Raw genomic sequence first — 12,772 nt, 5'->3', positions numbered from 1 at the left:
TTATATTCCATTTCTGCCAGTAAAGCCTCCTTGAAAGCTTTAAAGCAATAAGAGTTTGGTTGATTTCACAGAAAAATACAGGAGAGTATTTTGGATGCATTTTTAACAACGCAAAAAAAATCAGCTGACTGTGAAAAGGTCACTGCCACTCTTTTCTTACTTCGAGTCACATGCAGAGAGACAGGTGTTAGTTTCAGTCCCTGTCTATCTTTTCCTGGACCTTCTGGTCCTCCAACCTTTGGGCGTTCACTGTCCACCTGATCCATGGTATGTCGCCAGTGAACCAGGTCATACTACCGCTGCATGCCATGATATACGTTTCTAATCCGGCGTGCTTAGCAGAATGATCCTCAGTTAACTTCAATTATCCTCTATATCGTGGGTTGTGTCAATGTTGTTCATCTGCTTTGGCAGCTGTGAAGTGTGGATTCACTCGTCAGAAATGTTTTTATGTTTTAAGTTCGAAGCACAATCTCTGGATTCCTCATAGAGACAACATAATACTGCGCATTACCAAAACTCTCATAGCCTTTAGAAAAACTAATTTCCCCACCAGAAATCAGTGATTACACAAACTGTAGAGATTATGGATGTACAATATATATCAGGCCAATAAATTATGGGTTGATAATGAGAAATGTGTATTATTGTGAATTACTCTGATAATGAAAATATAGCTGATGTTTATGAAGCTGTATTTTTGTTATATGGAATACTAAATGATCCATCTTTAGTCATATTTACATCTTCCTACCCTCCAGTGTGCATACACTGCAGGTTATGAACTTCTTTTTTAAATAGAAATGAATCTGTATCCTCTGACAAATCATATTGGGAACTAGAATAAAAACTAATCTGAAATAAGCCCAGAACAAACATGCACATCCACACACAAGTCAAACATCACAGCTGTTCACTTTTTGTCCTATTTGCTGAAACTCTCACTTTATCCTGACAGTATAACATGAGACAGATAATCTGTGATAAAAATCAGCTTCCTCTGACTCCTCCTAGAGCTCCTGATGACATTTATAAGAATCCGCCATGGCTGAACAAAAGCCTCCAATCAGAGCGGAGAAAGATATTGATTGTTGAGTGTCAGTCCGACTCAACAATCAGTTCCCTTCACGCCACCAACCTAAAGTGTCTCTACTATCTTTCCTGGCTTTGACTGGTTGTTGGTTGTTCTTTGTGGGTATTTGTGGTTCTTACAAATGCCATCAGGAGCACCAGGAGGAGTCTCATGTACTACTGTCAGGATACAGTGAAAGTTTCAGCAGATATGACAAGCAGTTATTTTTTATAAAAATTTCCTATTGCAACTTTAATATGATGATGAATCTCCAATGAGATGCAGACGAAAACGCATACGCCAGTAATGCACTTGTCAATAAACTGGTGGGTAAACTGCAATAGATTATATCTGAAACAACCTACCATACAAATAATATGTTAATCACATATTCTGAGAAGCATTTTTGTCTTTGGAATAAACTTAAATTTAAGTTTAAGCAAGTGTCCGAAGATCTATCAGCCAGTATTAAACATTATTATCATTATTTCAGGTGGTTTTACACTTCACATTATTGTCAAAGTGTTTAAATATGGGGTGATGCAATAAAATGCCCCCCTAAAAATATTGAAAAGGGTAAGTCAATTGTTTTAAGGAATACAAATGCATACAATTATTCTGTGTGTAAATATTACACAAACATAATATTTATGACATTTAGTTTGCTTTTTTAAACTATTTACAATGTTTTTAATGGAAATTTTGAATTTGACCGTTTTTTACATTACTGCTTGTATATTATGAAGTGCAACAGTGTGCGCTTCCCTCTGACTGCAGGAATGTGCGGTAGTGTCCCTGTTATGAAGCTGTCAGGGCCCAAAAATAGCGACAGAGAACACGTGTCAGATCAGTTCAGACCTATAATGAGTCCTTGAGGAAGACCAGAGGACTTTGTAATAAAGCAGATAAACAAGTGGTTGACCTGCACGTTTAACATAACTCACTCTCTCTCTCTCACACACACACACACACACACACACACACACACAACATTACTGATGATATCTGGGATCAATTACAGCCGGATTATGTCAGTCAAGAGCCAGTGCATTCTTGTTTCTAGTTTCTAGTAAATAAAAAGTTGCTTGTACTTACATGCAGCAAAAGAGTGTGTTTGTGGTGGAGACGCTGGATGCAGGTACAGCCAATAATTGATTTCCAGTGTGGAAGAGCAGGTCTTGCTCTGAGAGAAGCTACTCTGTGGAGATGAAACCTGAAGTTTGACAGATCTGCAGTCCACAGTCAGAGCTCCAGGACGGGCCGGGCTGTCACCGGAGAAGCCAGAGCCATACTGGGACCCTGCAACAAAAAAAGAAAAAACTCACTGGGAGGCTAAATATAGAAAGCAGTCAGGGTTCAACACACACACACACACACACACACACACTCCCTGTCCATGAGGTTGGCACTGGTGGAGCCTGTAACCTCGGTTAAATGTCCACCAACAACAATAAGAGTTTAATGTCAGTTCACTCAGGAACAAATCCAAAAACTGGGAGCTTAAATTCAACTTTGGTTCCCTCATTCTTAAAGACTGAAACTGAGGGGAGAATGTGAACTACTAACAGATGAGAAAGAGGCAAACAGACTTATAATAAAAGAGATTAACTCAGCTTTAGGCAGCCCAGGAATGTAGTTAACCTAGAACTTGAATGTAGCTAATGTAATGTTAGCTCGCTACATTAGCATCATGTTACCCTCCACCCATACAGTGGTATTTTACTAAAAATGTCCTGTTTACCTGTAAACTGTTTTTATTGTGTGAATACTTCAAATTATTGATCCTTTAACTGCACTCAGACTGATCTCACTAACTAACTTTTAAAGTTAGCTTATCTGCTGTGGTATATCAGAAGCTAGCTTAATCAAACGTTCCACTCAAAGTAACAAAACATTAAAACATACTGACCATTCATTTATAACCAACAATTACAAGTAAGACACATGCAAGTCGTAATAGATTATGTTGACACTAATGACAATTTATTGCAGAATAGGATAAGTTACATTTTGCTACAGTTACCATTTAGCTAGATTAGCCAACTGAACGTTGGCTAACTTGTCCCATTCACACTTCTGAAACATTTTCACTGACAAGTCAAGTCAAATGTCATTTTAATGTATTAAACAACTTTACACAAAATGGCAAAATGTTATCTGGCATTTGTTTGTTGCAGGAAAACTAATTTTAAAAAATGAATTATTTTGACTTTTTGTGTGACTTATTTTAACTAATGCATTAAAAGGAACTCCACCCAAATATGAAAAGGCCTTTGGGTTTATGTCAGTACCCATACTGTGCTAATGAACCAAAAGCAACTGCTACACCTACGTTTCCATATGTTTTCCAGGGTGCCTTAGTTTCCTGAAGAGCTGACACAGAGGTCAAAGTTCACAGAGGCTGGCTCAGCAGTTCAGAAAAGCAGCTAAACTCTGCATTGAGCTCTAGTGTTCTGGCAGGTTATATTGGCAAAATATCAAACTGGATATTTCTTTCCTCAGATGAAAAACCTTGAAATAGCTTCTAAAAGACAGAAAATAAAGGAAGAACACATAAAAATTATGTGGACTTAATACAACACCCCACAGTATTGTTGATTAAAAATCATCAGCAGAGATTGCACAAGGGGCACTGTTTGTGTAGAAGTTACCTTTAATTTCAGGCAGTAATTACATAGAAATATGGCGTGTTCATGTTTCTTCAGCCACAAATGAGGTGTTTTAGGTGCTTTCCTGACTTCCACACAGTGAAACCTGATACAACAAGTTGTAAAAAAAAATAAAAATAAAAAAAGCAAAGTAAAACTCAGCAAAACATAAAACCTAAGAACACATAAAACACAAAAAAACATAAAACCTAAGAACACATAAAACACAAAATAACTCATATAATAAGCACAACAATACATAACAAAGTACACATTATTAGAAAGTAAAAGAGGCATCAAAGCAATTAAACGGCTGCTGTATCAGTACAAGAAAAGAGCACCAGAGGTCAGCACAACATCATGCAGTAAACTGGTTTTTGGGAGTGAGGTAAGATAAGTGATCAAATTTATAAAGATATACTGTTTCTGTTCTTCAGAATGATGCTTTTATTATTTATGAGAGTTTTTATGAGACCATCTTCCATACTTCAGGAAACAGAGCACTTCAGTGAGGCAGAAAAGCCACTAACCCCGTATGACTGCTATCATTGTCGACTGTTGCTGTTTGTAAAGGTGGAGCATTTATTAGTTGATTTATATTTTGTATTATTAATGATTCACATTAATAATACAACATATAAATGCAATGAAACTAAAGTTATTAGGTATATCTAGTGCCTCCAAAATGTGGTGGAGTAGAAATATAAAGTAGCATAAAATTAAAACACTAAAGTATCTCAAAACTATACTTAACCAAGCATAATCTGGCTGCTACAAGACACCACCTGGCCTCTGGGAGACCTGCAAAGGAGATGTTGGAGTACTTACTACTCAATATCCACTATAAAGGGCAGGTTATTAAAAAAAAAAACTCAATAGTCAAGATCACTAATTTCCTGAGAAATATTAATGACAAAAAAAAATGAAGCTAAAACCTAAAGAGAATCTCTCATTTGCAATCCATGAATAATTGCACAAAAGCCGGATTGTGGAAATCCAGGCTTACTCCCTTTGTTCTGAATTACATTTAACCTCACTGTAATCACCACTGTTATCCAATTACATGCATTCTGTTACCCCACACCCTGCACGCTGCTCAATAAGAGCCTCCAGATTTGCTCTCATAGTGCGGAGGACAGGGTGTCTAAGAGGAGTGTGAACCTGTCATCCTCCTCAATATTTCCTCTAATCTAACTTTAATTGCTTGGCCTCAACTTTTACTTTTAAAAGATTCATTTGCTGAACTTCTTGAGAGCAGTTTCTGCTCGGCTGGCTCCACGCTAGTGCCTGCGGGGCCTCTGACGATGGTAATTTCTTGATGAGGTGCTTACTCACCCAAATCAATTCTTCCCACTTCCTCACGTCTCCTCCTCCTCCTGTCATTGTCTAATGCGAGGGCTGACGCACACACGCACAACCTCTTTGACATGCATCCTTTTCGCTCTCTTTAAGTGCACGATCCATGTGGTAAAGCCTGCAAGACATGGCTTCAGTAATAGCCAGCTTCTGTGTGTGAGGAAATGTCACTGCCAACAAAAATAAAGGACATAATGAAAAGAATGAGACAAAGCGGCAGAATAAGGTAAAAGCACTGTCAGAGCTCTGGGGTGAAGTCATCACAGTCGGCATGTGAGAACAGGAGCAGGGTCTGTCTCTGGAGCCGGCTAATTGAGCTCGGATGAGTGAGAGTAGACACAGGTAGGCACTGTGTTTGAGTATGTTGTTCCCTCTTCTTCCATGTGGATGACTATGAACAAAAGGGCAGACTCTTCTCCTAATCAAGCTAATGGAGTGGGAACAAGCTGGTGGCTGAACTAGATGGGCAGCGACAGGTAGAAGGGCCTCCGGGGGGATTTGAGGGGAGTCTGAGGTGAGGACTCTGATTGGCAGGACACAGGGGTGATAAAAAGCCCTGGCTTGTTCTGAGTCTGAGGAGCAGACAGTGACAAGTGCTGTGGTTCATGTTAGCCATCCACACTGATAAAAAATAACTTCAGCGCTGATAAACAGCTGTGAGTGTATTTCATTCAGTAGTCAACACACTGGGTTTGGCTGCAGCTGAGATGACCCTGCAAAAGAAGATGTCACAATGGTGAGTGAATTTAGAAAATATTAATTTACTTAATTTTAATTTATTTTAATTTCCTGGAGTCCTGGGTACATACTGCACATTTAAAAAAAATAACACCTAAAAATTTAACAAAAATGGTTGAAACTCCAGCTAGTAATTTTAACCCTGATTTAGTTTTTTAATCTTTATTTGTGATGTGAAAACAAAATACCTTGTAAAAAGTATTTAATCAGGACTGTTTCTGTAACAAAACTAAGCTTCTGTCACTTATTTCTAGTAAAAGCTGCTTCATCAAGCATGTTAAACTTACAAAATTGTTCCGATGTAATCAGTTTCAACATTTTTATTTACTTAAAATAACTTATTGTCTTACAGTGAAGAAAGAACAAACAGCAGTTGAACAGAAAATCTCACCTCAAGGGTCAGTTTAAGATTTGTTCTGGAACTTTTGATCATATCACCTGATCAGCAGGAGAAGTTGGCCCCGTTGTTGTGACATTGTACTGTGATGCAGTGGTGGACTGGGGCAAAAAAATTAATTAAAAGAGCACCAGTGTGCAGAAAGTTATGACTCGTTAATAGTAAAACAGCTTAGTCAGGGTTAGATTAGCACCCTAGAGGGTACTGGGTGCCCGACTGCTGTTTGCAAGGTCACAAATGGACTTTTAAAAGCAACATGGACAAGAAATCCTTAAAGTCTTAAGAAAGAAATGGAAATTTGAACAATCAGCAGTGACAATCAGGAAACTCTGTTGATAAAGATGCACGTGTGATGAGATGACCAAAAGCTTCCAGAACAGCTACTAAATGGACCCTGCAGTGAGATTGTTGTCTCAAAAACAAAACAATTGGTTGTGGTGTTTGTAGTTTAAGGAGTCAAATGATCTTGTTACCATCAAGTTGGAAATTAGAGTCAGGTAAAGCCAGATGTCCGCTTATTAAACAGGATCAGGTGCAGTCGGGCCTCGGAGTCCAGCTGGGGATTTTCCAACAGAATCTAATGAGCAAGATGTACAATAAACATCTTTTTTTAAATACAAAATTGGATTAAATGTAGTTTTCCTGTAATATAAATCATTTAAAGTTTATTAAAAAGCTTACATAATAATTGACACTCTCAGCCGCAAGAAAAACTAGTTCTGTATCTGTGTCTGTACATCTTAAATACGACTCATTCACAGTGACAGAACAGACCTCAGAATGCATTCAGTTAGATAATCTGAACTGTGTGGTTAAGAAAGGCATTAAATATGAAATATTACTGATTTCTTGCAAGAAAAACCTTGGTTGGGGTTCAGTCTCTGCCCTGCTTTAGTTGCACTGACACTTCCTCACTTGTAGAAATAGAAACCTGCAGTTGTCTCAGTGCTTAAAAATCCTCCTTCAATTTATTTAATCTCCTTCATTTATTTCTCATCTTTCCTTCAAATATGAACACAATATCGAACAAAGATTGTTGCATTTTGTTGCTCCTCACCCTCAGGAGGCCTGGCCTGGTGCTGTGCTGGTTTCTGCTCTGGATCTCTTTTCAACCGGACTCCCTCCACCGGGCGTCAGCCGTCAACCTGCGGCGCTTCATTGGCTGTGCCGTCCGGGAGTTCACCTTCCTGGCAAAGAAGCCCGGCTGCGGGGGCCTGCACATCACCACCGACGCCTGCTGGGGGCGCTGTGAGACCTGGGAGGTGAGGAGCTGCAGGAGGCAGCAGCTACTGTACTGTACACACGCGCGCACACACACACACACACACACACACACAGAGAAGAGACGAGTGTAAATGTGTTTATACTGAGAGGTGACGTAAGCAAAGCCGACAACTTTACACAAAAGTATGCAGTCTGCTGTTTGCATCAGTTTCGAGAAAGAGAAGAAGATGGATTAGATGCAGTTTCAGTCAGTCAGACAGCCAAATACACACAGAGACAGACAGTGAGACAAATACTGTACAGAGATAGAGAGATGGGTGATCCCCATGGAGGAAATTTGTTTTCACTTTCCTCCCTTAACAGGAAGGTCAGTGCAAGGTCGGCTGTGAGTGCAGGGATTCAGTTGCTCCACAGATTCAGCAGATGGACGGACAAATATTAGAGCAGATAAAGAGAGACTGATGTGTCTAAGAAAAATATATTCTGTGTTAATATAAAACTACTAAGATCACATTTTTGTGGCACAGTAATGAGGGGGCTGTCTGAAGTGTAAATCTTGCATAAGAATGAAGGATGACGGGAGGCTTCTGGAGCAGCGTGCAGTGAAATTGAGTTAACGCTGTGCGAGAGAGGAAAGCAGTGTGGAATCCAGAGATTGAAGTGACAGCAGCAGTTTCCTTAACAATGCCTCAAGTGCATAAAAGACACAATTGGATTTCATAAGTCACCGGGTACTGATTACAAAAGAAAATGCTGTGAAATCTCAAGTTTCATCTGGTACATTGTATTCAGTGACAAGTGCCATTAGGAAGCTCATGATTCTCTCTGCCTCATTATTGCAGTGTGGCTGGTGTGCACGCAGGAAGCCCGAGCTTTGTTTTGTGATACTCTCTGGATCCCCTCGGGGAGGAGACTCATCCTTTCGTCTGCTCTACCCCACAGGGAGGTCAGAACGCAAGTGGAGGGAGTCGATGTCTCGCTGTAGGGACGGTCTGTAGGACAGACAGTTAGCGGGTCAGGGATCACATCCGTGAACTTTAGGTCATAGGACAGCCTCTAATTACAATTACGCAGCTTCAGGATTCTCACCTTCTGTGTGTTCAGCCGAGGTTGTGATAGAGAGATTTTTAATTACTGCAACAGCAGAATAATATTAATTTCCTGGAACACGAACACTACAAGCAATTAATGGAGGCTTTGCAGATGTGTCGCAAATCTCCTTTCAAACACTGCTTGATGGCAAAATGGAGATTCACTGGCAAATTAGTTATGTGCAAATAATGACAGGATGAACAAAAGAATGTATTAAAAATGGAAAGAATAATAAGGTGGATTTGATTACTGTGATGAGGGAAACTGCCCAGTCTGCAGGTTGTTTTGTAGCTTGAAAAGAGTAATTAAAGGTACCTTGTGAATGTTTTCGCCACTAGGGGTGCTGACGAGCAATGTTTGGATGAGTGAGCTCTGAAAGCACTTGCATGACCATTTCCATGTTTTATGAGATAGGAAATGCATTCAAAAACAAATCATGTTCTTGAATGTGCTGTTTTTATTTACAGAGGGAGCAGGTCCTCTTCTATGCAGTCTGCAACTATTTAAAGGCCACTAAAATTGTACAAATTGTACAAACATTCTCAACTTGAATTTGACCGAGTTGGCTTTGTTAGCTAGGTACTTTACAAATTCAGAAACAAAATTTAACAATTAGCTGCCAAAATCTTCAGAAGAATTAGCCAAAACTTAAGATGTTAACAGTGAAGGATAGCTAACCAGCTTACATTACAAAACACATAGCTGAATAGATAATATTAGCTCACATAGAGCCATGTTGGACATTTAGAAAAATGTCCTATACATTGAAGACCTCAAATATGGCCGACAGGTTGTTTTACAGCATCTGAAAGCCCTCTGTAGAGAAGAATGGTCAGAGCCAACCTCCAAAGATCAAATACTTTCATATTAATTAAGATTATTTGTTTTGTCTATTCTGTATTTCTAGAAGCCCGTTTTGGACCCTCCCTTCATTGAGTCCTACCAGCGGGTCTGTACCTACAACGAGACCCGCCTGGTCACCGTCAAACTGCCCAACTGCCTGCCGAACGTCGACCCAATGTACACCTACCCCGTCGCGCTGAGATGCGACTGTGATGTCTGTCTGACCAGCACCACTGAATGTATAACATCTGTGTAACACACATCTGAACATGCAGAAAATACACTTTTTAAAACTGTATGCTTTCGCTTTTAATCACTCAGTTTATACGTCATTGGAATGAAATTGGAGTGAAAATGGACAAAGAATCAGGTTTCCCTGCTGTTAAACAATGCAAATGAAAGAGATGGTAGCTAATATAGGTCTTCTGCTCTAAATTTGCTAGTTGGCACGACTTGCTTAAAAAAAAAAAAAAAGAAGATATATAGAATATTAGTTATTTGTTTGATTCACTTCAACCAGCGAGATGATTTCTCTTATAAAATGTTTTCTGGCTATCTTTTCTACTCTGTTAGCAACTTGTTATGTTTACTTTTGAGAAATGTGATCATTACTTGTTTTTCTGTAAAAGATATTGTTTGGGAAATCTAATCTAGAATAATTCATCATTGTAAAAATAGAGTTTTGTTAGATTTCTGCCCTGCTTATGATGTAAAGAAGCCCTTTTATTCACCAATCAGTTGTATATGAAAAGTGCTGTCAGTTTGAGCTCTTACCTACATTTCATATTAATAAATTAATTATGTCTTGGTCTGCTGCATTACCTTGTTGTTCTGGTTTGATTTCAATGCATCCTTTTAATTCTTTTCCTTTCAATTTCCTAATTAATCTATAAAAACCATGACATTCAACCCGAATACACCACACTTTATTTTAATCATTTCATAATGTTAATGAGTTTCATTAGTGGGATTCATTCACTTTCTTTTTCCCCCTCTGTGCATCACATGAGCAGAAATGTGCCTTTTCTCTTAAGGCCGGTATACAGGGAGGTCAGAGGTCAGACATGGCTGCAGAGCAACGTCCCCGGAGCTTGTTGGGATTCAGCATCCTGTAAAAGGACACTTCAGAAGGGCAGATGTTTACTGTCAGAGGGGTTCAAACCTGCACTTCCACCCAGTCTCCTCTGAGACTGTGTGTTCTTTAAAAAGGAAGAAATGTCACCTCTTTTTAAAACCTTTAAGAACTTTTAAAGCAATCAGTGTAAGTGTTGCGATTGCTGTAATTGACCTAATTAATAATTTTGTCTTTCAAAGAGCAAGTCATCGATGGGTGCCTAATGATGTGACCGCCTGTCAGCACTTAATTAACTGTGCTGAGCTCCGAGGCTGAACTACCTGCTGGTTAGTCATCAGTGGCGAGGCAGAGTCCTCACTAAGTGTTGTTATTCGTATGATTCCCAAGGAGAACGGGGTTTACGTAATCCCAGAGTGCTCACATGTCACTGAGGAGCTGCAGGGCTGCGTTTGAGCCCCGGCGCTCAGAGGGAGACACAACACAACCACACAAACCCTCCCTGTTCCTCTGTCTGTCTCCATTTTGCTACGTTCACACTGCAAGTCTTTCTACTTGAACTGCTGCAGAAATCTAATTGTATTTTATGGATGGTTATTTATGTACTTGTCAAACACATTTTGCATTAGAAAAGTAACCTTGTTTTCATCAAATAAATCCAACTTTGTCTTAATATGATTTTACAGCTAATATTGAGCTCGATTTACCCAGTAACAACAATGGTTGCATAATATCCCAGCAGAGGAACAAGATTATATTAATTATTACGTAAGTAAGTAAGACCACTAGCACAACTTCTCAGTTTAAGAGAAAGTCGTCTTGTCCCAGTTTTGGAGCAGCTGTTTAGTTTTTCATTATTTTAATACAACATGATAAAAATAATTTCACTTCATCATTTGAAGAAATTGTGTCTTTTTTGCCAATTATTAATCTTAAATTCAGTTCAATAAAGTGACCAAAATACTTTAAAAAAAAAGTCTCTTAAAAAAAGAGTTTTCATAGTTTGTAAGCACAACTTGGGACTAATTTTAAAGGCCCATTACAGTCTTTTAATGGCTACAGTTTTATGCTAGTTTTAAGATTTCTAGATTTCTAGTAAAACAGTCTTAACCAACTGGCAGATTGTTTTGCTCAATACAAGAAAATGTGATTATATTTAGAAATATTTGGCTTGTTTCTACAAGGGCTGATTTTGCACTATGGGGTCATTATTGATAGACAAAAGAAAAAAAAGAATAACTAAAGATTGATCTTGTCTTTAATTATTTTATATGGAGTAATAAACACATTTGCTGCATAATGAGCATCGTATTACTGTTTCCTCTCCATTTTCTATTATTGAAAGCTTTTTCTGAGCTCATCACAAGGGGACCTTTTGGATAAGCAGTGACAAAACCAGGTAATCTGTAAAAACTGATCTGATCCTTAATTTTTTTTTCCTGCTAGAATCTGTAGAAATACTTTTGACTGTCAGATGATACAAAGACATCAAATGTGGTTTTGTGTCAGAGTACAATAAAGAATAAGAATGGAAGCAGGAGAAATAGTTCTGAAATATTCATTGTCATAAAATATTAATATACAATTTCAAATTCATCATAGCATTCATGTATTTTATAATATCCTCAGTCTTTCCGGAAGTTAACTGGCTGGAGCTTCACTGACTACACAAATATTATTAGAGGAGTGAACCTATGTGACCTTCCGGCACCTAGAATCAGGTCAGCTGAATGACACTGTGTAAATGTTATCACCATGACTGACACTGTGTCAATTAGTGCGAAGATAATCAATAGCCGTTATTGATTCTGATCCATTTAAGCTAAATCGGTACTTTCGATGGTTAATTAAAAGCTGGAGTACATCAAAACTAACAAGCTGAGTTCCCATACAACACAAACAGTAAGTGATAAATCTCCTATAATGTGCAAAATATCATTCATCTAAACACTGAAACACCTCTCAACAGAGTTACCTTACTTCAAGAAGCTTTACATGTTAGCTCAGAGACAACTCTATGTGACCTAAACCGACTGAATTGGATCGTAAACTAAACCTTTGTCTTTCCAATCACAGAGCAGAGTATCAGTGTGAGTGAGCGAAAATGTATATAGTTTTTAAATCACACTGCAATCAGTAGAAAACATTACTTAGGCAAATATAAAAGGTAGCCACAATTAGAGGAAATCTCCTCTGCGTTAAGATTGAGCTGTATTTGACCTCAAGGTAGGAGCCTTAAACCAGCTGTCAGGACTGGATTACACTTCATGTTCCCCAGATTAACTCTGAACTCAGATTTTGTGGTCGGGACTCATGGAATAAGAAATATT

The 12,772-nt window shown here is 38.6% G+C and overlaps 2 protein-coding genes across 2 annotated transcripts in view; one reads left to right on the top strand and one right to left on the bottom strand.

Moving 5' to 3' along the window:
- Positions 1-2,325, bottom strand: part of syne2b (spectrin repeat containing, nuclear envelope 2b) — a gene marked incomplete at its 3' end in the record, with an annotated part of 112,164 nt that extends 109,839 nt beyond the window's left edge. Inside the window, 1 exon segment of the mRNA XM_035674308.1 lies at positions 2,168-2,325.
- Positions 2,326-5,783: 3,458 nt separating this feature from the next.
- Positions 5,784-9,626, top strand: gphb5 (glycoprotein hormone subunit beta 5). Its single transcript, XM_035674581.1, has 3 exons — positions 5,784-5,812; positions 7,275-7,473; positions 9,435-9,626. Exons 1-3 carry the CDS (start codon positions 5,784-5,786, stop codon positions 9,624-9,626), a joined length of 420 nt encoding a protein of 139 aa, XP_035530474.1.
- Positions 9,627-12,772: the final 3,146 nt, after the last annotated feature.

Source organism: Morone saxatilis, unplaced genomic scaffold (genome assembly GCF_004916995.1).
Source record: "Morone saxatilis isolate NCDOM2014 unplaced genomic scaffold, NCSU_SB_2.0 Contig3, whole genome shotgun sequence".
Taxonomy (NCBI): Eukaryota; Metazoa; Chordata; class Actinopteri; family Moronidae; genus Morone; species Morone saxatilis.
The sequence above is the reverse complement of the archived record's forward strand: the minus strand, read 5'-3'. Positions and strand labels throughout refer to the sequence as shown.

Excerpts from the sequence above, each read along its gene's own strand:
- gphb5 (XM_035674581.1), top strand. The coding sequence starts at position 5,784 with ATGACCCTGCAAAAGAAGATGTCACAATG. Across the intron at positions 5,813-7,274 it reads CAAAAGAAGATGTCACAATG|GAGGCCTGGCCTGGTGCTGT; the intron begins GTGAGTGAATTT and ends CCTCACCCTCAG. Across the intron at positions 7,474-9,434 it reads GGCGCTGTGAGACCTGGGAG|AAGCCCGTTTTGGACCCTCC; the intron begins GTGAGGAGCTGC and ends CTGTATTTCTAG.